General features: G+C 43.8%; 1 protein-coding gene across 4 annotated transcripts in view; it reads left to right on the top strand.

Moving 5' to 3' along the window:
- Window positions 1-772: 772 nt before the first annotated feature.
- The window catches only part of NCBP3 (nuclear cap binding subunit 3), a 34,909-nt gene continuing 11,999 nt past the window's right edge, over window positions 773-23,682 (top strand). The window contains exons 1-9 of one of the 4 annotated variants that reach the window (XM_077294501.1): window positions 773-1,106; window positions 10,450-10,515; window positions 15,006-15,111; window positions 15,555-15,680; window positions 16,986-17,105; window positions 19,030-19,133; window positions 21,372-21,488; window positions 21,657-21,765; window positions 22,739-22,838. In XM_077294501.1, the coding sequence (XP_077150616.1) occupies window positions 915-1,106; window positions 10,450-10,515; window positions 15,006-15,111; window positions 15,555-15,680; window positions 16,986-17,105; window positions 19,030-19,133; window positions 21,372-21,488; window positions 21,657-21,765; window positions 22,739-22,838 (1,040 nt within the window). In that variant the 5' untranslated portion in view covers window positions 773-914. The remainder of the gene's footprint in view (window positions 1,107-10,449; window positions 10,516-15,005; window positions 15,112-15,554; window positions 15,681-16,985; window positions 17,106-19,029; window positions 19,134-21,371; window positions 21,489-21,656; window positions 21,766-22,738; window positions 22,839-23,682) is intronic. The other 3 variants (XM_077294500.1, XM_077294503.1, XM_077294504.1) reach the window with 3 other exon arrangements.

Raw genomic sequence — 23,682 nt, 5'->3', positions numbered from 1 at the left:
ATTTTTTGATCACTTTCTATTACAATTTTTGGGAGACAGAACGAACAAATACCAGCAATTCAGGAATTGCTTTTTATTTAATACTGTTCTGTGTGTGGTAAAATTGATAAAGTAGCTTTATTCTTCGGGTCAGTACGATTACAGCGATACCTCATTTATATCTTTTTTTTAATGCTTTGGCGCTTTTACACAATAAAAACTATTTTATAGAAAAAATAATTATTTTTGCCTCACTTTATTCTGAGGACTATAACTTTTTATTTTTCCGCTGATGATGCTGTATGGCGGCTCGTTTTTTGTGGGACAAGATGACGTTTTCAGCGGTACCATGGTTATTTATATCCGTCTTTTTGATCGCGTGTTATTACACTTTTTGTTCAGCGGTATGATAATAAAGCGTTGTTTTTTGCCTCGTTTTTTTTTTAACGGTGTTCACTGAAGGGGTTAACTAGTGGGACAGTTTTATATAGCGGGTCGTTACAAACAGCGATACCGAATATGTGTACTTTTATTGTTTTTTATTTACATAAATAAATGTATTTATTGGAAAAATATTTCTTTTTTTGTGGGGGGGTGGGATTTTTTAGTTAGGTCCCTGCACAGCGGTCATGTGATCACCTGCCCATCACATGACCAGCACAGCTTTTTATTTCCTTCAAATGTAAATAATTACAATTTGTGATCATTACACAAAGCTTCCTCTGCTCAGCCCCGACCACCGCTGCCTGCACTGACGGGAAAGGCTGACTGCAAGGGGTTAACAGCGAGGACTGCAGACGCCGACTGGCACAGACATCACGTGACACGTACGTACGTAGCCCCGTCCCGGCAACGTTCCACAACTAAGATGGCTGCCGCCCCTTCACCTGAGGGTCATGTGCTGCGTAACGTCTAGCCAGGGCAACTAGCACTCTATGACCACCGGGCGGGAGACTGAGAGCCTGTCTGCGATTGTCGGTCTAACCGAGGAGATGGCGGCGGTCCGCGGACTGCGGGTGTCGGTAAAATCGGAAGTTGGAGGCGTTAATGAACCGGAACCTATGGAAGTGGAAGAAGGGGAGGTGGAGACCGCGCCAGACAAGAGTGCCCCTCCGGAGGGGGGTTCGGTATGTGAGGAGCTGTGGCCGGTTACCTCCTGTCTGTGCTGTGAGAAATGAGATCGCCGTGGAGGAGAATCGTATATGTCTGCGGCCATCACTGCTGCCCGGAGGAGCCTGCACGGCAGGCCGAGGCCATAGGGACCGGTGACCGGGGCTGGAGGGGGGATGGGCTCACTATCAACTGTAGGGAAGGGCGGGATATGAACCCTAGGGGGTGTGGGGGGATGGGCTCACAATGGACCAGATGGGGAAATATGGACCGGAGAGGGGGATGAGCGCCCAATGGACTGGATGGGGGGATATGGACCTGAGGGGGAATATGGACCTGAGGGGGGTGGGCTCAATATGAACTGTAGGGCTGGAGGCGGGAGCCCACCATGAACCCTAGGGGGTGTGGGGGGGATGGGCGCACTATGAACCCGATGGGGGGATATGGACCTGAGGGGGGATGGGCTTGCTATGAATCAGGTAGGGGATGAGCTCACTCTGAACTGGAGGGGGAATATGGACAGTAGCGGGGACGGGCTTTGAATAGAGTGGGGGGGGGGGAATACGGACAAGATAGGGGGGATGGGCTATGAACTGTAGGGTAGGAGGGGGGAAGCCCACCATGAACCCTAGGGGGTGGGGGGCGATGGGCTCACTATGAACCGTATGGTGGGTAGGGATATGGACTGTAGGGGGATGGGCTCACTATGAACAGAGTGGGGGGAATATGGACCAGATAGGGGGGATGGGCTCACTATGGACTGTGGGGAAGGGGGGGATATGAACTGTAGGAGGAAGGGCTCACTATGAACCAGGTAGAGGGAGATGTGAACCGTAGGGTGGGATGGATTTCCGATGAAGCAGATTTAATTGATTCAATAGATCAACGTATATGGACTGGAGATGAGGGGTGGAACTATGGACCTGAGGGGGCAGAGATATCATGGAGGGTTATGTAGTAATGCCAGTATAAATATATCGCGCCACCATGTTCTGCTGCGCTGTCTCCTGCTCCCATAGCCCATGAATACAGCAGCAGCCCCCAGTCTCGGCCAACTATTCATTCTAATTAAGGACATGGGACCCTTGCTATCAGGATTGGTGGGGGCAGCACTCTCCTGTCATGTGACTATGTACTAAATGTTGATTCTGGGAAGACCTTTTAAAGGATTTGTACCAATTATGTGAAATCCTGCAGAGGCAGCTGCACTGCTAAAACGGTAAACTAGTGCTCCCCCTGTGTTCCATCCCTGCGTCCTCGCCGGTGTACTGCTTCCTGCAGGCGTCACAGCCCGTAGACCCCTGTGTGACTGCGTACACGTCCCGAGGCAGCGATCGGCTGCAGCCATCACATAGGACGCCTGCAGTGTGATTGTGTAGTGTTAGCTTTAGCAGCGCAGCTGCCTCCCTGCAGAACTTCACATACACAGAGCGCACAGACCCCATGGGGAATGTACCATGAAATGTTACACTATTCGCCCCAACTGCGGCAAAACCTTAGTGAAAATATCAGCCTAGAGTAAACTAGTCAAAAGATGAGGTAGACTTTGATAAACTTGGCTCTTCTTCAGATAGTCTAGTCTAAAGGTAGCGTTACACTAAACGACTTACCAACGATCACGACCAGCGATACGACCTGGCTGTGATCGTTGGTAAGTCGTTGTGTGGTCGCTGGGGAGCTGTCACACAGACAGCTCTCTCCAGCGACCAACGATCAGGGGAACGACTTCGGCATCGTTGAAACTGTCTTCAACGATGCCGAAGTCCCCCTGCAGCACCCGGGTAACCAGGGTAAACCGGGTTACTAAGCGCAGGGCCGCGCTTAGTAACCCGATGTTTACCCTGGTTACAAAAAAAAACAAACAGTACATACTCACCATCTGATGTCCGTCAGGTCCCTTGCCGTCCGCTTCCTGCTCTGACTGAGAGCCGCCGTACAGTGAGAGCAGAGCGCAGCGGTGACGTCACCGCTGTGCTGTACTTTCACTTTGCGGCGCTCAGTCAGTGTGGGAAGCAGACGGCAAGGGACCTGACGGACATCAGATGGTGAGTATGTACTGTTTGTTTTTTTTGGTAACCAGGGTAAACATCAGGTTACTAAGCGCGGCCCTGCGCTTAGTAACCCGATGTTTACCCTGGTTACCAGTGAAGACATCGCTGGATCGGTGTCACACACACCGATTCAGCGATGTCAGCGGGACCTCAACGACCAAAAAAAGGTCCAGGCCATTCCGACACGACCAGCGATCTCACAGCAGGGGCCTGATCGCTGGTACGTGTCACACATAGCGAGATCGCTACTGAGGTCGCTGTTGCGTCACAAAACTTGTGACTCAGCAGCGATCTCGCTATGTGAGACGGGGCCTGTACACACAAGTTTCAACATAAAACTAGAAGTGTTTGGCCATGGCTAAGCTCCTCTCCCCTCTGAGGGTATGTGCACACGTCAGGATTTCTTGCAGAAATTTCCTGAAGAAAACCGGAAATTTTCTGCAAGAAATCCGCATTATTTTTTTTTTGCGTTTTTTTCCCGTTTTTTTCGCATTATTTTTTTTAGCATTTTGCAAGCGAAATTAGCTTGCAGAATGCTAAAGTTTTCCAAGCGATCTGTAGCATCGCTTGGAAAACTGACTGACAGGTTGGTCACACTTGTCAAACATAGTGTTTGACAAGTGTGACCAACTTTTTACTATAGATGCTGCCTATGCAGCATCAATAGTAAAAGATAGAATGTTTAAAAATAATAAAAAAAATAAAAAATGTTTATACTCACCTGCAGACAGCCGATCTCCTCAGCGGCGTCCGTTCCTATAGATGGGGTGTGTGTGCAGGACCTTCGATGACATCGCGGTCACATGAGCGGTCACGCGACCAATCACAAGACCGGGACGTCATCGCAGGTCCTTCACACACACCAACTATAGGAACGGAAGCCGCAGCATGCACCGCTGAGAGGCGGGAAGACTCCGGGGCCATCGAAGGTGAGTATATCACTATTTTGTATTTTAATTCTTTTTTTTTTTTTTTACCAATTACCTCTCCTCCACCCTGGGTACCAACCGCACATGATCTGCTTACTTCCCGCATGGTGTGCACAGCCCCGTACGGGAAGGAAGCAGATCAATGCACTCCTAGGTGTGCGGAATCCCCGCAATTCCGCAAATTTAATGAACATGTTGCTTTTTTTTCCGCGATGCGATTTTTTTGCGGAAAAAAATGCAACATTTGCACAAGAAATGCGGAATACACTTAAAATAATAGGAGGCATATGTAAGCGTTTTTTTCGCGTTTTTATCACGTTTTTATAGCGAAAAACCCCCCAAAAAACCCGAAAAATACTGAATGTGTGCACATGGCCTGACAACTCCTGCACGCTCACCAGAACAAACCTGCACGTGTTTGGGGACAGGGGTCAGCTGAATTAGCGTTCATCCATTGATTCAGGCATTTTACAAATGTCTGATTTTGACACTGTGAGGACAAAATGACAATTGCTCCTATCTGAGGCAATCACTGGTCATGCAATAACACACCGGTTACATTAGAGTCTATGGAGGCAAAGCTGTGTATTACATGCTACCTGTGACCAAAAATACAGCAGAGGGTCATGGTGCAATCCCAATGACTGTCATTAGGTGCGATGCTGCAATGTGACACCGATATCTTCACGTGACCTGGCCCAATTCTAAACTGACATTTTTTTTGTTTGTGGAGGGTTTAGGAAAGGTAGCTGGACGGTTATGAATACCCTCTATTTGGTGTGGTTGGGTCTTGATTAGTGATGAGCGAGTATACTTGTTGCTCGGGTGGTCATCAAGTATTTGGATGTGCTCAGAGATTTAGTTTTCGCCGCAGCTGCATAATTTGCAGCTGCTAGACAGGCTGAACACGTGGGAATTCCCTAACAAACAGGAAATCCCCACATGTATTCAGGCTGTCCAGCAGTCGCAAATCATGCAGCTGCATCGATATATAAATCTCCGAGCACATCCAAATACTTGATGACCACCCGAGCATGCTCAGGGAAACCCGAGTAACGAGTATGTATACTCGCTTATCACTAGTCTTGATATTTTTGTTGGATGGTTAGTCACCTTATGATATGGAATTTGGTACAAAGAATAGCTACACTTTAGACCCCATTCACACGTCCACGTTTCCGGTACATGTGGCGTCATTTTCCATATGTACCGGAGACATGTACACATTCACATCCATTATTTATGGGGGCTATGCACATGTCCGTGTTTTTACATGCACTATGTTACCCATATGTAGATATCATCCTTGCTGCCAGAAAAAAACGGACATAATACGTATTGCACACACATGATATTCGTGTGCCGTCTGTGTGACACGTACCGGAATAGAATGCGGAATAGGGCTATGTTCAAAAGTTGCGTTTATTCCAGTTTTTTTTTTTTTTTTAATGCAGATTTTCAGCCACGGTTAAGAGTACCAGCAAAGTCTATGAGATTTCAGAAATCTCAAGCACACACATTGTTTTTGTTTTGTTTTTAACCTCTGTACTTTGTGCAATACCTTGGTTTTTGCAACATGCAGCATGTCACTTCTTCCGGTGTTTTTCACCCAATGAAAGTAATGGTTGGTGCAAAAAAAACCACAGGTATCAGTTTTTGCTGTTTTTTTGGTGCCAAAACCTGATGAGCTAGAATCATATTTTTTTATGCACTAAACTTTATCAGCATACATGAGACAAATGTTACATGGGGAAAAAAAGCAACAAAAACTTAAGAAAAAAATGCTTTTTGAATCAAGTTTCTTACTGCTAAAATAGCCGTTTTTGCCCGCTGTAAAACGCATCAAAAACGCGACATGGCCTAGAAATGAGATTTTTATTAAAGATATGATGTAAATAGATTCTAGACATCCGTGAGATATATAATTGGTGCCTGTACATGGATTAATCTAGCAAATAAAAAAGTAATAAATAAAAAACGTGGGGTCCCCCCACATTTTTGTTGACCAGCACAGGTAAAGCAGACATCTGAGAGCTGATATTATTAGGCTGGGAGAAGGGCCTTGGTTATTGCGCACTTCCCAGCCTAAAAATTCCAGCCCGCAGCCCAAAAGTGGAGATGCGCCAATTGTGGCACATTACATCAGCTCTTCCCGATTTGCCCTGGTGCGTCGCTACTTGGGTTAGTGATAGTTGGGGTTGATGTCAGATGTGAATTGTCCAAAAACACAGCTGGCATTAAGCCCAGGGGTTAGTAATGGAGAGGTGTCTATCAGACACCCCCGTTACTAACTCAGTAATAAAAAGAAAAAAACATTCAAACATACTTTATTTAACTAAACACTACCCCACATTTTCCCTGGTTCACCAATTTATTTAAAATATCCCACGCGGGTGCTCTGTACTTCTCAAATGGAAATCTGAAAAACATGAAAAGAGAGAAATAGAAACAAGACACTGTCCCTTGTTCACCAATTTATTATAAAGAGAAAAAAAGTTCCAACGTAGTTCAGCACTTCCCACTACGTTCCCCGAATCTGGCTCGCGCTGTGTTCCGTGAGACCCGCCGACGGTGAAGATGCAATGATGTAACATTGCTGCTCTTTACATTTGCCTGAGGGCAGCGTGAGTCGAATTTGGGAAACGTCATGGGAAGCGCTGGACTAAGTTGGACCTCTTTTATGTTTTTCAGGTTTCCATTTGTGGGCAACATTTAATTCCCTGGACTATGTTGGACCTGTGTGGGAATTGTTTTATTTTTCTGAATTGGTGAACCAGGGGGAGTGTTTTTGTAAATTAAGTATTTTTGTTTGTGATTTTTATTTTTTTTTATTACTGGGTTAGTAATTGGGGTCACGCCTGATGACGCTTAGGTGAAACGCGCGTTGGGGCTTGGTAACCAAATTATACATATCCCTATTTGGGCTCTTCACCAGAGTTGAGCGAATTTCTTCGGGTCCCCCCTTATTCGGCAAGCTTATAGCTCTTACCGAATAAGCTGTAGAGGGAACCCGGATACATGGAGCTCGCCAGCTGATCGGCGCCGCAGCTGCATGTGTCGCAGGGGTGTCACTGTTAAAACACATGCATGGAGAGCCCAACACACAGGCTGTCCATGCATGTGCTGTGACAGTGACACAATCACGACAAATGCAGCTGCGGCGCTGATCAGCCGGCACACTCCATGTATCTGGATTTCCTCTGCCGCTTATTCAGTAAGCGCTATAGCTTGCCGAATAAGCGGAGACCCGAAGAAATTCGCTCAACTCTACTCATCACTCTGTAAGTACTTTTTGCTTGTCTTTTTCGTTAGGGATTCATGTGGATACGTTTGCTCCTGTGCATCCTTGATATCTTTTACATATATTATCATGTATAGTTGTGGGCCTTATTTTGGATACTCTGCATGTATTTGAATCTTTATTTTCTTCATGTTTTAATATTTTCAATAAAATGTATATTTTATGAGACTTATTAGCACTGATGTTTTCTGTTGGTATTTATTAGTAATTGGGGTGTCTGATAGACACCTCTTGGTTATTAACACCAGGAATTGCTGTCAGCTGTGTTTTGGACAATTCACAGCTGACTTCAACCTCCAGCACCATTACCCCGTGTGCCAATGTACCAGGTCAATTAGGAAGAGTGAAGGCGAAGCACCATAATTGGCGCATTATTATTATTTATTTATATATCACCATTAATTCCATGGTGCTGTACATGAGTCGGGGTTACATCAAAATATAAATATCACTTACAGTAAACAAAACTAACAATGACAGACTGATACAGAGGGAAGAGGACCCTGCCCTTGCGGGTTTACATTCTACAGGATTGTGGGGAAGGAGACAGTAGGTCAGGGGTTGCTGTAGCTCCGATGGTGTTGAGGAGGCAGCGGGGTCATTACAGGTTGTAAGCTACTTTGAAGAGATGGGTTTTCAGGTTCCGTCTGAAGGATCCAAATGTGGTTGATAGTCGGATGTGTTGGGGCACAGAATTCTAGAGGATGGGGGATATTCAGGAGAAGTCTTGGAGGCGGTTGGGTGAGGAGCGAATAATCTTGGAGGAGAGAAGGTGGTCTTGGGAGGACCGGAGATTACATGAAGGAAGATATTGAGAGATTTGTACGGAAATATACGGAGGAGAAAGATTATGGATGGCATTGTAGGTCAGTGTTAGTAGCTTAAACTGGATATGCTGGGAACTTGGGAACCAGTGAAGGGATTAGCAAAGGGGGGGAAGCAGGAGTGTAGCGAGGAGAGAGATGCACTACTTCTGATACTGCTGCTGGCTGGTATTTTTAGGCTGGGAAGGGCCCAATAGCCATGGACATTCTGAGCCTGATATCAACTCACAGCTGTCTGCTTTTCATTTGCTGGTTACCACAAATGGGGCAGTGGAAACCCCACAACATTCTGTTTCATTTATTAGGTCAATATATGTACAGAAAGCTACACAAGCAAGGCACTAAGTATATATCTCAAGGATAGCTATCTACCCCATATCGATTTATATATTTGCATATCTTTAACACCTAAAAATCTATCACTTCTATTCTGGTACGTGGCACACTGACGGCCAACAGAAACCCACACGGCTAGTAAAAATGGACCGTCTCCAGCACACTACTTCTTAAGTGGATGTGTGAAAGAGGCCTTAAGCCGTTTTCTTCTTTTTTCCCTTGTACAAGTCGAGACTCCCACTGATCGCTCAGGAGACAGGAGCGCACACAGAGCGGAGTACAGAATCAATGCAAAGCATTATCTTTGTATTCTATGCTTTCTATTGTATCCGTACTCTGCTTTGTGTGAATAAAAATTTAGTTAAGACATTTTACTTCACAATCATAGAAGCCTGTGTGTATTAGATATCTTTGCAACCTTAAAGGGGTTTTCTCAAGTTGTATCTTAAAGAGCCATGGCCGCCTGCTTGCTTATCTGTCGGCGGTGGTGCGTCCATGAAGATTGTTAGTGGTGACAAGCGGCATGGTCCCACCACTCATCCGAGCTGTGCTTTCTCCCCAGCTGCTAGCAGAGGCCATTCTATGGCTACGTTCACATTTGCGTTGTGCGGCGCAGCGTCGGCGCCGCAACGCACAACGCAAACAAAAACGCAGCAAAACGCATGCACAACGCTGCGTTTTGCGCCGCATGCGTCCTTTTTTTCATTGATTTTGGACGCAGCAAAAATGCAACTTGCTGCGTCCTCTGCGCCCGGACGCAGGCGCCGCAGGGACGCATGCGGCGCAAAACGCAAGTGCGACGCATGTCCATGCGCCCCCATGTTAAATATAGGGGCGCATGACGCATGCGGCGCCCGACGCTGCGGCGCCGACCGCAAATGTGAACGTAGCCTTACTGCAACGTGAGAGAAACACAGAGGGACTGAGGCTGACCTTATGTGGGCAGCTTCAGCGCGGTATGGACAGGCTACAAAGCATAGTTTGCTCACGCCACTAGCTGCATACATAGGTAACCGACCATACTGGGACTGATGGGTAAGCCAAGCAATGAACTATACACTATATTGCACTGTAAAATTAAAAATCATTCCGTCCTTGAGAAGACAAGATTTTTAATAAAGGGAAAATAGCCAAGTTGTGTCTTTTACAAGCCCTTTACACATTTATGAACTTGAGAACAAACCCTTTAGCGGGTAAGTGTCATTGAATGTGAATGTCTGTCTGCCTCCAGCTCCTCCCTCCTCTGCATAGAACTTCATAAGCTCCAACCTCCATCTCCTTTCTCAGTACTGGGAACACCTGAATACATATTTTACCCATGAATTGAGAGTGAAAGAAGCACATTTTTCTGCTGAAATATATTACACAATGCCTGTGATTGGTATCCGAAATAAAAATTAAAACGATTAACTCTTTAATTGAAGAATTATCTCCCAACTGGTCCTTTAGTCTGAATTCTGAACAGTTTAAAAGAATAAAAAAGTAAACCATGCTTGTTTCTATATTTTGATAAACGAAATATTTAGCTATTTGTACCTATAAACACCAATGTGCTTCTCACAAATAAAACACCCCAGCCGTATCAATGGAAAAATCAAAAGGTTACAGCTGCTGAATATTGGAGAGGCAAAAAAACACATTTTTACTTAGATTATTTTTTGGGCGCCCTCGGTTCTGTTCTTGTTTATTTCAGATCTGTTTGTTCTGGGGAATATCTTTTCACTATTGGCTACATGTTTTTGCCTTTTCGCTGTCTGTTCCTGTAGTCTCTTGTGTGACGCTCTGTTGGCGGATGGGCCCCCATACAGCACACTGATGTTACGGATGTGGTTGTGCCGTGTAATGCGTGTGACTGTAATGAGTCATTGATGGGTTGCTATATGGCGTGTTACATTAATTGTGCTTCTTCTGTATTTTAGAGCAGCACCAGGCGATATGAAAATAAAGCTGGAGCTTTCATCACTGGCATCGATGTCACTTCGAAGGTAAATATCGAACGTATCTCCTTCTATTAGTAAATGGACTGTGGTGCTGCAGCAACATCTTTATAATGTATTTGTTGGTTCCATTGCTAAATACATAACTAATGATTTACATTACAAATGCAATGGGTATCGGCCAAATTGTAAAATATCAGCTGATGTCCGTACCTTGTTTTCAGCCAGACGTCCTGATCATTCGTCACTTTCCTGCAGTGGTCAGTCATTGCCTGATACAGGGACATCATCAGTAAGGAGCACTCGGGTATTTATTCTCCCATATGCCAGTGATGATATATGTGAGTGTAAATAGTGCAGTAACCTACTCACCGGCTGCCGTCTTCTCTCCCCATCAGCCTGTATATGCTCCAGCCTCTATAACCTGCCGGATTACTGGGTGATGCGGCGGTTACAATCAGTGTAAGTCTGGGCCTTGTTCTGAATTCCCATGGCCTTATATTGAGAGTATTCAAATAGGGACCTTCGCTGAGCAACCACTCTGTGATTCGACATGTCACAATTGCGGTGATTTGGCCCAGGGCGGACCAGATGAGGGTTGTTACTGGGAGAAAATGGCGGCCACTGAGTATTGTTACCACACTAATTCCACTCACATACATGATGGGTAGCAAGCAGGAAACTAAAATTCACTGGAGTGCTCCTTTTAATGTCTTTTTTACACAGGCGGATAACTGGTCTAACTTGCAATCCTAAGAATCTTTCATTGGCCCATGGTAACATAAACATACTCAATGTTTGTTTCTTGGCTGATTGAATAGTTTATGCAGATTTTAGTGTCAACAGGGGGGGATTTGCTGCCAACAAGATACATGTTGTATACAGTTTGCATCAGCTCATGCAATCACGCCTTAGATACTCACCGGTAGTCCGAGGTCGCACTTGCGAGTGCAATGCGAGAAACTCACACAAGTCTCTTGCCTCAATACCTGGCACTTTTTTTTTTTTCTGCTAGCACCCATGTTTGTCACTGCTTGTGCCAGACTGTGCATGCAAAGATGTCAGTCACTGTATAGGGCCACCCACTGAAATCCCTGGTGTTTGGGCAGTGTTACTCGGTGATTGACAGTCTTCCTTATTAGAGAAAGACCACCCGCTTGACTTGTATGCATACAGGCATCAGTGATTTCCATAAATAAAATACAAGTTATACTCAATCCATTCCCACAAACGTTATACATCATTCTGCTCATCTCCTGCTCCTCTTATACCATGATGCCTATAGATTGGATTGCATTCAAAATGTGACAGGTTCCCTTCAATGTCTAGTCTATAAAAACAAACAAAAAAAAAACACTTATCTCCTTTGCCCATGACGGCACCACGGAGAGAGGGGATCCGCGGTGCCATCATGGGCTCAGATAAATACCGTTATCGGTAAGTACATTTTCTCATCTGTCTGCTGCTTGCTCAAGCTGAAGAGAAAAGTTTATAAATCACTGGAGTAGCACTAAAGCTTGGAGAAGAAGGGTAAAAACTGAAACTTGTGATTGACTTTTTTGTCCCTGTCAGCTCTTGCAAGCAGGAGGCAGAGGAGCGCAGTGAGTAGCTGGAGATTCTCCACACCACACGCAGATCGAATACACCACAACTGTGAATCAGCAGAAGGTTCATAGCGCTGCAGCTGGTAATTGTATGGATCCACCTACTGTACCTCTGCCCTTTTATGTAGAGCCTAGAAGTGATCTCTTACAGCATGGGGGTACATGTAGAGAAACAAGGAATAAACAGTTGTGTTGGGAGTGGGCTGAGACATGCCCAGAATGATTTGATAGCTGGTGTTATTCTGTAGTTCAGGTCCTGCACACACTGAAGACTGACTTCCCATTTACACAGGAAAGCTGGTCAGGCTGGAGATCTAATGACACCGCGCCCATAATCCAGGGGATCAAAATGTATGGATGCAACTAAGCTGTGCCAAGCCAGAGTACACCACTAGAATATTGCAGGAACAATAAAGTGACATTTTTATTAGAGGTTATCTAGTGCCTTCAGACCTGCTCAATTCTGCGGTGCTGATGACTTTACAGCCCAGCACACCTGACACGACGTGCAGAACACCCATTGATTGTTCACGCTACTCAGCTGGCGAGTTTTATCTCATCATCGGCACCGCTCGCTTCCAGTGTGATGTGATTGGCTCTGGACAGGTGATCTTCTAACGTGTTTTTCTTTTAACTAATTGCATATACAAGGGCAGCTATCCAATGCATCATTACAAGTGTTACTTGACTCTAAAAGGGCTATTAGATAGTTAGTTTAGTAAATGACACAAGTGATTAAATACTTGATACTGAAAATAAAAATTGGAAATTAAACGTAATGTATGTTAGAAATAGAATTAACATAAATATATAATGTATTAAAGGTGTATATGAATATACGATCCTACTTGTAGGGCATAAAATCACACAGGAATTGTGTAAGGTAAAATGATACATGAGTATATGATACAGTTGTGCTCAAAAGTTTACATTCCCCGGCAGAATTTTTGCTTTCTTGGCCTTTTATCAGAGAATATGAATAACACCAAAAGTTTTCCTCCACTCATGTTTAGTGTTTGGGTGAAGCTATTTATTGTCAAACTATTGTTTTCTCTTTTTTAAATCATAATGACAACCCAAACCATCCAAATGACCCTGACAAAAGTTCACATACCCCATTTTTAATACAGTGTATTGCCCCCTCTAACATCAGTGACAGCTTGAAGTCTTTTGTGGTTGTTGTGGTTGAGGTTCTTTATTTTCTCAGATGGTAAAGCTGCCCACTGTTCTTGGCAAAAAGCCTCCAGTTCCTATAAATTCCTTGTCTGTCTAGCATGTACTGTGCGCTTGAGATCTCCCCAGAGTCGCTCAATGATATTGAGTTCAGGAGGCTGAGGTGGCCACTCCAGAACCTTCACTGTGTTCTGCTGTAGCCAATGACAGATCGACTTGGCCTTGTGTTTTATATCGTTGTCATGTTGGAATGTCCAAGTACGTCCCATAGATGCTTCTCCATTACTAAGCCGTGGGCTTGATGTCACCTGACAATACAAAGGTGACATCAACCCCACAATTATGAACCCCACTTGCCACCGCTACAGGGCAAGTGGGAAGAGTAGGGCAAAGTGCCAGAATTGGCGCATCTACTAGATGTATATCCAGCCTGAAAATACCAGCCCCCAGCTGTCTGCTTTAGCAAGGTTGGTTGTCAAAAATGGGGGAGGACCCCACGCGGTTTTTTTAAATTATTTTAAAAATTAAAAAATACGGCGTGGGGACCACTCTATTCTTGATAACTAGCCTTGCTGAAGCTGACAGCTGAGGGTTGCAGCCCCGAGCTGTGAGTTTTGCCTGGCTAGTTAACAAAAATACAGGGGAACCCAAGCCATTTTTTTTTTTTTTTTGTTTGTTTTTTTTTTTAATATTTATCTACAGTGCATGAGCGGCTGATAAATACACCCTTCCGCTGCTCCTGCTCTCGGTTATTAGCGGTAGCAGGTGTCGGATGATGGAAGCAGTTGTCCCATCGGCTGACACCAGTGATCGGAGGTAAACTTTATACCTCCGATCTCAGCTGAGCGCTCACGATGTCTTTTGACAGCGTGGGAACCGCGGCACTCTGACCGGCGGGGATGATTTCACCACCGATCAGAAGCAGTGTTTGCCGCGCTGTTTTGCACATTACAGCGCAGCAAACACTGGATGTTCGGGCCCCCCCATTCAAGTGAATTTCTGGTACCCGAACTCGAACTTTTTGTACCTGTTCAGCCGGACCTGAACTTCCAGGTGTCTGCCCATCTCTATTCCCTACCAGTGTTTCTTTTCCAATGTCAGAGGAAACTGGAGTACCTGGAGGAAACCCATACACAAACTCGCTGCAAATGTTGAACTTGGGGCAAACCTCGTGTCCATAGCTGTACCCCACTTCTATAGATAAAACTGTTTGTCATACATAAAATAAAATACATAAAAAATGGTTAACTGTATCATACCCTTTTTTCTGTTCGATCACTGTATTTAGTGATTCAATGTGGAGAGTACCCAGAATAAAACTAGGTTTCTATCCAATTGTCTCCAATATCTCTTTAGTACATGGCCAGTATCCTTTAGGTAGGCTGGTAAATGAGACGCTCATCTAGGCTCATCCATTCATTTCTGGGTGTCGCCAGTCCCATATTTACAATACAATCATGTGGGTTTCCTATTTTCTCAGGCTCTAATTGTTAACCCATTACTTCCGGTGATCTGCAATTTCCAGCATGGCTCTACACACAACCCACTTTCTACCAGCAGCTATAACTTAACATTTCATTGGGAAGGACACCAGTGTTTGTGTATCTGGATTTTTTTTTTTCTGTGTTTTTTTTTCTTATTATTCTCACTGCTCCACATTTATTGTTGTTCAATCTTTCATTTTTTTGTTGTGTTGACCGGCCCCGGCCACAGCAGCTTCATGAGAATATCGTGTAAATTTTTTTTTCTTTTTTCTACCAGGAAGCCATTGAAAAGAAGGAGCAGAGAGCAAAGCGTTTCCACTTCCGTGCAGAAGTCAACGATAATCAAAGAGATGTTGTATTGGATCTCGAAATGATGAGAAAAGGTGAATATTCTGCCTGTATATCTATAAACCATAGAACCTTACTCGTGTCCTTACACATTGTGGACTTCTGATAAAATCTGGTGACACTTGTGACTCTATTGTCTTTGACGGAATAGAAATCCAGCTCACTATTTCAGACTGTTCTTAGGTTTCCTAGGCGGTGACCTACCATTAGTTTCATATGTAAGTGATGTTCATTCACCTGTATGCAGGTCTTTGGGAAACTCAATGCTGAGTAAGTGATCCCGAAGGGAATGATGAAAGCTTGTTAGACTGCTCCCATGTTTCAGCATGTGTTGCTAGGCCAGGACTTTGCAGGCCACGTATTCCCTGCGGCCTCACCTGACATTGTTCTTGTGTCGTCTCTGTACACTGGAAGATCATTTTAATAGGTTAGGTCAAATATTACAGAGAAGAAAGCATTAATGCCTCATGTTTTTCAGCAATTCCCAAAGTCCGCCTGGAAACCCTTCATATCAGTGGTGTGGATGACATGAGCACACAGGATATATTTGCCTTCTTCAAACAGTATCCGCCCGGCTACATTGAATGGCTGGATGATACGTCATGTAAGTTGATACATGTTCTAAATGTTTGAGGAGATGTGATGTTTCGGTGTATTTCATTGTCTGTAGCAAGCAATATGAAACCTTCCCAAATAAAAGTTGTTGGATTTATCTTTACAATTAAAATGGTCTTAAAAATATTAATTAAAAATGTTTTTTCTTTTTGGAAAGCTACATGACTGCCATTAGCGTTCCCTCCGGATTTATTCTTCAGCAGTTCTAGATTAATAAGCACTAAATCTTCTATTTCTTGATGGATCACCCCTGCAGGGGCAGTGTATCTACATAACTAGAGTGATTTACATTCAGGAGACACAGCAGGCTCATGCGTTATTGACTTTACTGGGTGCAGTGAAGACCCCCCAGCCAGACCCCTGGCAATCAGCTGATATCTGGTCTTTATTTGACAAGCAGGTCCGTCCTCTTCTTGTATTATGTAGCTGTATACAAAAGTCTAAATCCCAGCAGCCATCTTGATGACTCTCCCATACAGAGGAGCGTGCTCCTGTGTCCTCTGAGACAGCTGCTGCCAGACAATTCTGGCGGCTTATCTCCGGTAGAACAAAAAGCTCTGAAATATGACATGTCAGATCAATATATTTCCCGAAAATAAAATGTGTGTGGGGCTACAGGTTAAATTCTCACTATGGGTTTTTGATGTGGAGCAAAAAATGCAATGTCTTCCAGTTCTAGCAAAGTGGCTAGGATTTATATCAATCTTTTCATCACGCATAGCAAACTGATCTGCAGTACGTTTTTGAAATCTGCAGTATGTCAATATGTCTTGCGGAACGCAGAGTTTCATGTGTGGATTTTTCCCTAAAGAATTCCATTACATGCAGAGAATCCGCAGGTAAAATATGCATGTGATCCGCACATGACTGTATTAAGAAAGTTTTGTCAAAGCCAAATACCAGGAAGTATCAGAAAGCAAATGGACCACCAAAAAATGCAAAGCAATTTTCCTGATTGGTGCAGAAAATCTGCAAAACATCAAAAATTCACCAAATACTCATCATGGGAAAGTAGCCTTACTGTCAGTGTTACAAGGTAGCAGTGGTATTTCTGCCAGCAGTGTGGATAAATATATGATCCAGCGCCCTTCCCACTCTCTGCTATTTATACTCCATCGCTCTTACACACCGGCTTTATCGCATCATGGAGCAATAGTTCAGAATCCAGAGATGTGAAGGCGCTTAGTGAGGTCTATGTTTAACCTTCTATTATCGGTGGATGTTAGGGTAAGCAAAGATGTTAACGACTGCCCTTGTTTAGCTGTATGATATAAGTGGAATTTCTTGCTTTCAGGTAATGTAGTTTGGCTGGATGAAGTGACTGCAGCTCGGGCCTTGTTGAATTTAAGCACTATGCCAACAGATGTGAAGAGCAAGAAAAGCGATGAGAGTGCATCAACAAAGTCTAAAACTGGTAATTATGCTATTTCTGTTCCAATCTACTATATAATTGTCTAAGGGTCACTTCCGTCTTTGTCTGTCCTTCTGTCTGTCTGTCATGGATATTCATTAGTCGCGGCCTCTGTCTGTCATGGAATCCAAGTCCCAAGTCGCTGATTGGTCTCGCCAGCTGCCTGTCATGGCTGCCGCGACCAATCAGCGACGGCCACAGTCTGATTAGTCCCTCCCTACTCCCCTGCAGTCAGTGCCTGCTCCATACTCCCCTCCAGTCACCGCTCACACAGGGTTAATGGCGGCGGTAACGGACCGCGTTAAGCCGCGGGTAACTCACTCCGTTACCGCCGCTATTAACCCTGTGTGACCAAGTTTTTACTATTGACGCAGCCTATGCAGCGTCAATAGTAAAAACATCTAATGTTTAAAAATAATTAAAAAAAAAAATAAAAAATCATTATATACTCACCTTTCCCGCTCCTCGCGACGCTCCGGTGACCGCTCCATGCAAGCGGCAGGTTCCGATGCCAAGGATGGTCTGCGAGAAGGACCTGCCATGACGTCACGGTCATGTGACCGCAACGTCATCACAGGTCCTGCGCGAGAAGGTCCTGCCGTGACGTCACGGTCATGTGACCGCGACAGTCATGTGACCGACGTCCTCACAGGTCCTGCGCGAGAAGGAGGCGGCAGGACTACAAGGGTCCCTGGAAGGTGAGTTTGGTTTTTTTTTTTTTTTTTTTTTTTTAACCTGTGACATACGTGGCTGGGCAATATACTAGGTGGCTGGGCAATATACTAGGTGGCTGGGCAATATACTAGGTGGCTGGGCAATATACTAGGTGGCTGGGCAATATACTAGGTGGCTGGGCAATATACTAGGTGGCTGGGCAATATACTAGGTGGCTGGGCAATATACTAGGTGGCTGGGCAATATACTAGGTGGCTGGGCAATATACTAGGTGGCTGGGCAATATACTAGGTGGCTGGGCAATATACTAGGTGGCTGGGCAATATACTAGGTGGCTGGGCAATATACTAGGTGGCTGGGCAATATACTAGGTGGCTGGGCAATATACTAGGTGGCTGGGCAATATACTAGGTGGCTGGGCAATATACTACGTGGCTGGGCAATATACTACGTGGCTGGGCAATATACTACGTCACTGGGCAATACACTACGTGGTTGGGCAATACACTACGTGGGCTGTGCAATATACTACGTGGGCTGTGCAATATACTACGTGAGCTGTGCAATATACTACGTGGGCTGGGCAATATACTACGTGGACATGCATATTCTAGAATACCCGATACGTTAGAATCGAGCCACCATCTAGTTCTTTATATTATTGTTATTATGATTATTATTATTTTTCAAGATAAGAGCTGTCATGAAATGACTCCTGAGTAGTGTTGAAAATGTATGCCTCAGTCCAGTGCTAGTTTTTTGGGTTTCTTTTTGCTGCACACTTTTTTTTTTTTTTTTTTCTGAAAAATTATCTATGCATTTATTTATATAGGCTCTGTTTTGCATTGTCTCTGACTGAGGAGAAAGTTAACTAAGAATATCAGTGAGCTTGTATTAGTGGAAGAGCTTCTAATACTTCATTCTACCGATAGGAATTCATAAAAAGGAATTTAAGCATTATAACTTCTTCTTTGCAAACATCACTGATGGAATCTCCGATAACTCATTCTGCAACCTGTAAGACCGTTCAATACATGGGCTGTAGAAGGTCGGCGGTACAAGATACATATAATAATACAATGCCCAGTTAAAAAAAATGCATTTAAGTAAAACAAACGAAACAGATGTTTTCCTTCACTGATCCCTATTTATGGGTTAGGTCCCCTGATGACCAGCTGACTGCATGTGATATTGGCCGGCAAACCACACGGCAAGTTACGGATTGTGCTTTGCCCATGTTCTTCTCTCCTAGATAGATACAATGACAGCTCCGGAGATGAGACCGAAGAAGGTGAAGTGGAAGAAGAAAACCAGAGTGATGCTGAAGAGGAGTCTGAAAAAAAGGTTTTGAGCACGGTGAGAATTTATACAGGTTTCCATTATGGAGGTTTTCATGCATAAAATGTCCACTGCTTGCATTAGACACGTGGGACACCCCTTGTAGTTACTTATCTAGGACTGTTCCAGGATATATCAATAATGACCTAAAGTGCATCTATGGCAATAGAGGCAGGACATGTTTGTCACCCTTGAACAGTTGCATAGTCCCTTGATCCCCAGAGCCGCACTGCTCCACCTCCCAGCCACAGAGGAGGTTTATTAAGATTAACACCTAATTACTAAACTTTGACATCAGGGTGGGAAAGCTCCTGGAAGGGCTACAGTGAAGCCTCTTCTATTTCAGTATCTAGAGAAAGATTTCTCATGGATCCTTCAGCTGCTGCAGTACTGACCAAACCTGTATGTGTTCCGCATATCCTGCTGTACCTTGCACTCTTATTTTGAGAACGTGACTTGGGTATCCTTGTCACTAAATCATCCCCTTCCCAAAACCTTTGTCTGCTTCAAGGTTAGGTTATTTGACGTCCCCCACTGTTTCAATTTTGGAATCCATCCGCCTTGAGAAATGTAGTGCTGGTAATTTGTTATGGAATTGCTTACGATGCTTTTCTCTAAACAGCTGACAATGGTATAAAATTAGAAAAAGGGTAAGGCCGGGGCTACACAGCGGACTGTCTTACACGACGAAACATTTGTGCATATTGTCTGTGACTGGTTTTTGCTGTAAATAAAGCAGTCAGATTGCAGATTAGTCGTGTGAAACTTCTGTTTTAAGTCTATGGCAAGTATATTGCATGTGATTAGCAAGCAGCGACCGAAAATGCAACATATTTGGAAATGTATAAGACTGAGACCGTCCCAATAGGTCGCAGTGAGACACCATAGGAAATTATTACATCTAATGTGTCACAGCGATTTTTGGTGCCACATCACGTGTGTAGTCCTTAACCTTATACGTTGCAAATACTATGCTATAGTTCAGTGCAAGCCTCTTTTTTTTTTTTTTTTTTTACCCGGCTTCAGCTATGTTCTCTTAACATTTGGTTGCGACCATACACTAAGGGACCAGGGAAGCATCAACAAGGAAGCGGCGGACCATTAAGTGTATATATTAGACCCTTTGGTGTTCTCTATAATGTCTTCTGCTCATCTGCTACAAAACACCATTATTAGTTCAGTAAAGGGGTTATCCGGTCTTCTAATAAGTCCGCTGTCACACAGCTTGACTTCAGACATTTATCGGCAGACAAGGTATCCCCTGAATCCCTACAGCGTTCGCACCACACGTCACTATTCGGTATTGCAAAGAGCGAGTGGTCGATTTGCAAACTTCCTGACCCATTTCGACTAGACTCATTTCGCTTGCATTCAGTGAGGCCAAACACGTTTAGTCGGAATTTGGTGGTAAGTATGTGGTGCACACTGTAAGGAATCTGATTCAGACATCTGGTGTCACACATAGTGACTACTGACTTTTATCAGGAGTTGGCCAACATCCCTTTAACTAGTCCTTAGATGTTGTCAAATTTTCACTAATAAACCGGTGAAAACTGCTAATGGCCTTTCATTCTGGTCTGTCAGACTGTAGAGTGAGGCATCATTTTGACTGGATTTCATATTTGATGAGGCTTCAAAAAAGAGGTCCATCTTAAGGTTTGGATATTGCAAAAGGCTTTATGCTGGCAGGACACCGATGATTATGACCTGGTCCTGTGACCAGGAAATATTGTACTAATATATTTATAGATAGAGAACATTTTAGGCTGGCTTCATGAGTCCTACGTTTCATGGCCCCGTGTTTAGACCTTGATTTCTGGACCAGCGGCTGGTTTGCTTGCTTTTATGAGGCTGTTACATTCAGACCAAGAGACCCTCAGACAGTTGTAAAAATGTGATCTATATGCGGACTGTGAAGTTCAGACATATCAAGCAGACCTTACTTTTTGGTTTTGCCAGAGGTTCAACATTAAGGGGTTGTCCACTACTTGGACAATCCCTTCTTGATCTAAATGTTTGACTGTGAGAAAACAAACAAGCAAAAACCTATAAACTCCTCCTGTGCAGGCGCCAGTGGTGTCAGCACTCGCGGTCCTGCACTTGCGGTCCTGGGGCTATCGTGTGATGATTGTTGTGACATGTGACCTCTGGCGCCCAATCAGCGCCAGCGTCACTGTCTCCACCTTCAGACAAATCTAACATGAAGAGGAAGTCCGGGCTGCAGCTGATCTGACTTCTTCATATTCAATTCGACAGGATGCGGGGCCAGTGACACCAGCGCTGATCGGGCATCCGGGTGACGTGTCACAACACCAGACGGGAGCCCCGGGGAGAGCGAGTGCTTACACCATGGGAATGGCGCCAGCACGGGAGGTGAGTATAAGCTTTATTATTTTATCCGGGCCAAGCATTGGATATGAGAAGTTGTCCAAGTAATGGACAACTTCTTTAAGCATGATGCCATTGCTGTTTCTTGGATTAATTTATCTTTTGTTGGGAATACTGTGGATAAACAGGTTACGTTTTTTTCTTTTTATTCAGATGGATACACTCTCTCAGGCAGAGCAAGAATCCTTAATGAGAAATGATCTTCGGCTCTCCATGAAAATATTCAAGGGGAACCAGCTTCTTATGAGATTCGCTACCAAAGGTATACAGACTAGGAGCCCAGCGTTCTTCAGACTTCTCATTCAGGAAATTGTGATTGATAACAGAAGCACAGTGCTGCATGTGAATGAGAATTTTCTGCTTCATTTTGGGATAGCCTCTGGGCACTGTCTTCTCTACAGGACAGATGTAGAATAGCTAGTAAACACATCTCATTAGAAATTTAGCTTGTGTCTTCCCACTAACAAACTACGTTTTAATTAACAGAGCTTGGAATAATAAGTTCCATAATTGGATGTGTTATAAAAAAAAAAAAAAGTTCCTGTTCTGATATAATCTTATAAATATGCCGGGCTGTGTTCTGTGTAATGGCCGTATCTGACCATGCAGGAACATTGGTCTGATCATACCACAGCTCCTGGGCAGGGGAGGAAGCAAAAGAGCATACAGACAGGACAGCATGGGGTCAGACACCGCCATTACACAATACACAGCTGCGGCACATTTATAAGATTTCAGCACAGGAATATTTTTGTATCACATTCAATTGTAGAAATCATTGTTATTCCACAACCTATTAATTAAAAAGTACTTTATTTGTGGGGAAAACCCCTTTAATGAGGCCTAACAGCGAACCCCACATAAAGCTGTATGGTCTATATTTCCTACTGCACTGTCAGCTCTTTACGATCTGTTAATAAACAGAAGTAATGAAATCCAATTGTTGCTGGCCTATGGATATGATATCAGTGTCAGATTGCTGCTATCCCAACTGTAGGGATCCCAGCTGTCCACCCAGTTGTTTGGAGAAGCTGAAGCACCTAATGGTGACTTTATTTTTTTTCCCATTTATTTTGCCCACTAGCTGCTGTTATCAATTGATTTACTATCATTGTGAGACTGTCTATCTGAAGGAGCACAAAGGCAGCTGGAGTTTTGTCCTTCTATGTACTGTTCTACTAGCAGAGGTCCTGCATGAAGCTTTTATTCATTACTCGGTGTCTTTGGCTTATTAGATGACAAGAAAGAGCTGGGAGCCGCCCGAAGAAGCCAATATTACATGAAGTATGGAAATCCAAACTACGGTGGCATGAAAGGAATCCTCAGCAACTCATGGTACTTAATGTGTATGAAAATGTTTCTTATGACCTATCAATCCTTTGTTTTTGGCTTTTTTTTTCACTGCTCCTGATAATCTTGAAAATTAGCTACAAAAATGTGCCAACTGTCTGTCCATACACAGGCACTAGGAAGCCTTTGTTCTTGGCATACATGTCAGATCTTTACCGGGTTTTTTTTGCTTTTCTTAGAGTGTTAATAAAAGTCCAGTCCCTGTGCCCACAATCGTTTTAGTTTAGTTACATTTGCTATAGACATTGATGTTGGTCAGCAGAGACCCCAGAGCGCTGATGAAATCGTGCCCATTCTTAGCCCATATTGTTCTGCTTTCCCCCATGTAACATAGAATATGTTTTTAGGAGAGGATCGCTGTCTGTAGTCTGTAGTTCTAGACTATTATGTCCCCTTTGCTCCTCTCACAAAGCTCATCTGTTAGCAGCTTTAGGCTATATTTGTCGGATGTGGTAGATATATTGGTGACAGTGTAAGGCATTGGCAATTTTATGAACCAACATTCATGTTTGTATGAAAACTCCACCCAAAAATTGACAGGTGCAGACTTGTCAAGTGCATACATTGGTACATAAGAGACAGCAGTGACATTGTGAGAAATATATATATATATATATATATATATATATATATATATATATATATATATATATATATATATATATATATATGTTTCTCTTTATTATCAGCTCTGTTCCCAGTGGTAATTTTTTTTTTTTTTTTTTTTTGAGGAGCTCATGTGAGCATAAATTAAGTTATTGTCTTTAGCAGATGTCTGTCTATAGTCTATAGTGTGAGTTCTGTAGAAAATCATGACAAGCCCTACAAA

This window comes from Ranitomeya variabilis, chromosome 3 (genome assembly GCF_051348905.1).
Source record: "Ranitomeya variabilis isolate aRanVar5 chromosome 3, aRanVar5.hap1, whole genome shotgun sequence".
In the NCBI taxonomy this organism is placed as follows: Eukaryota; Metazoa; Chordata; class Amphibia; order Anura; family Dendrobatidae; genus Ranitomeya; species Ranitomeya variabilis.
Note: the sequence above shows the minus strand (reverse complement) of the source record. Positions and strands in the feature narration are given on the sequence as shown.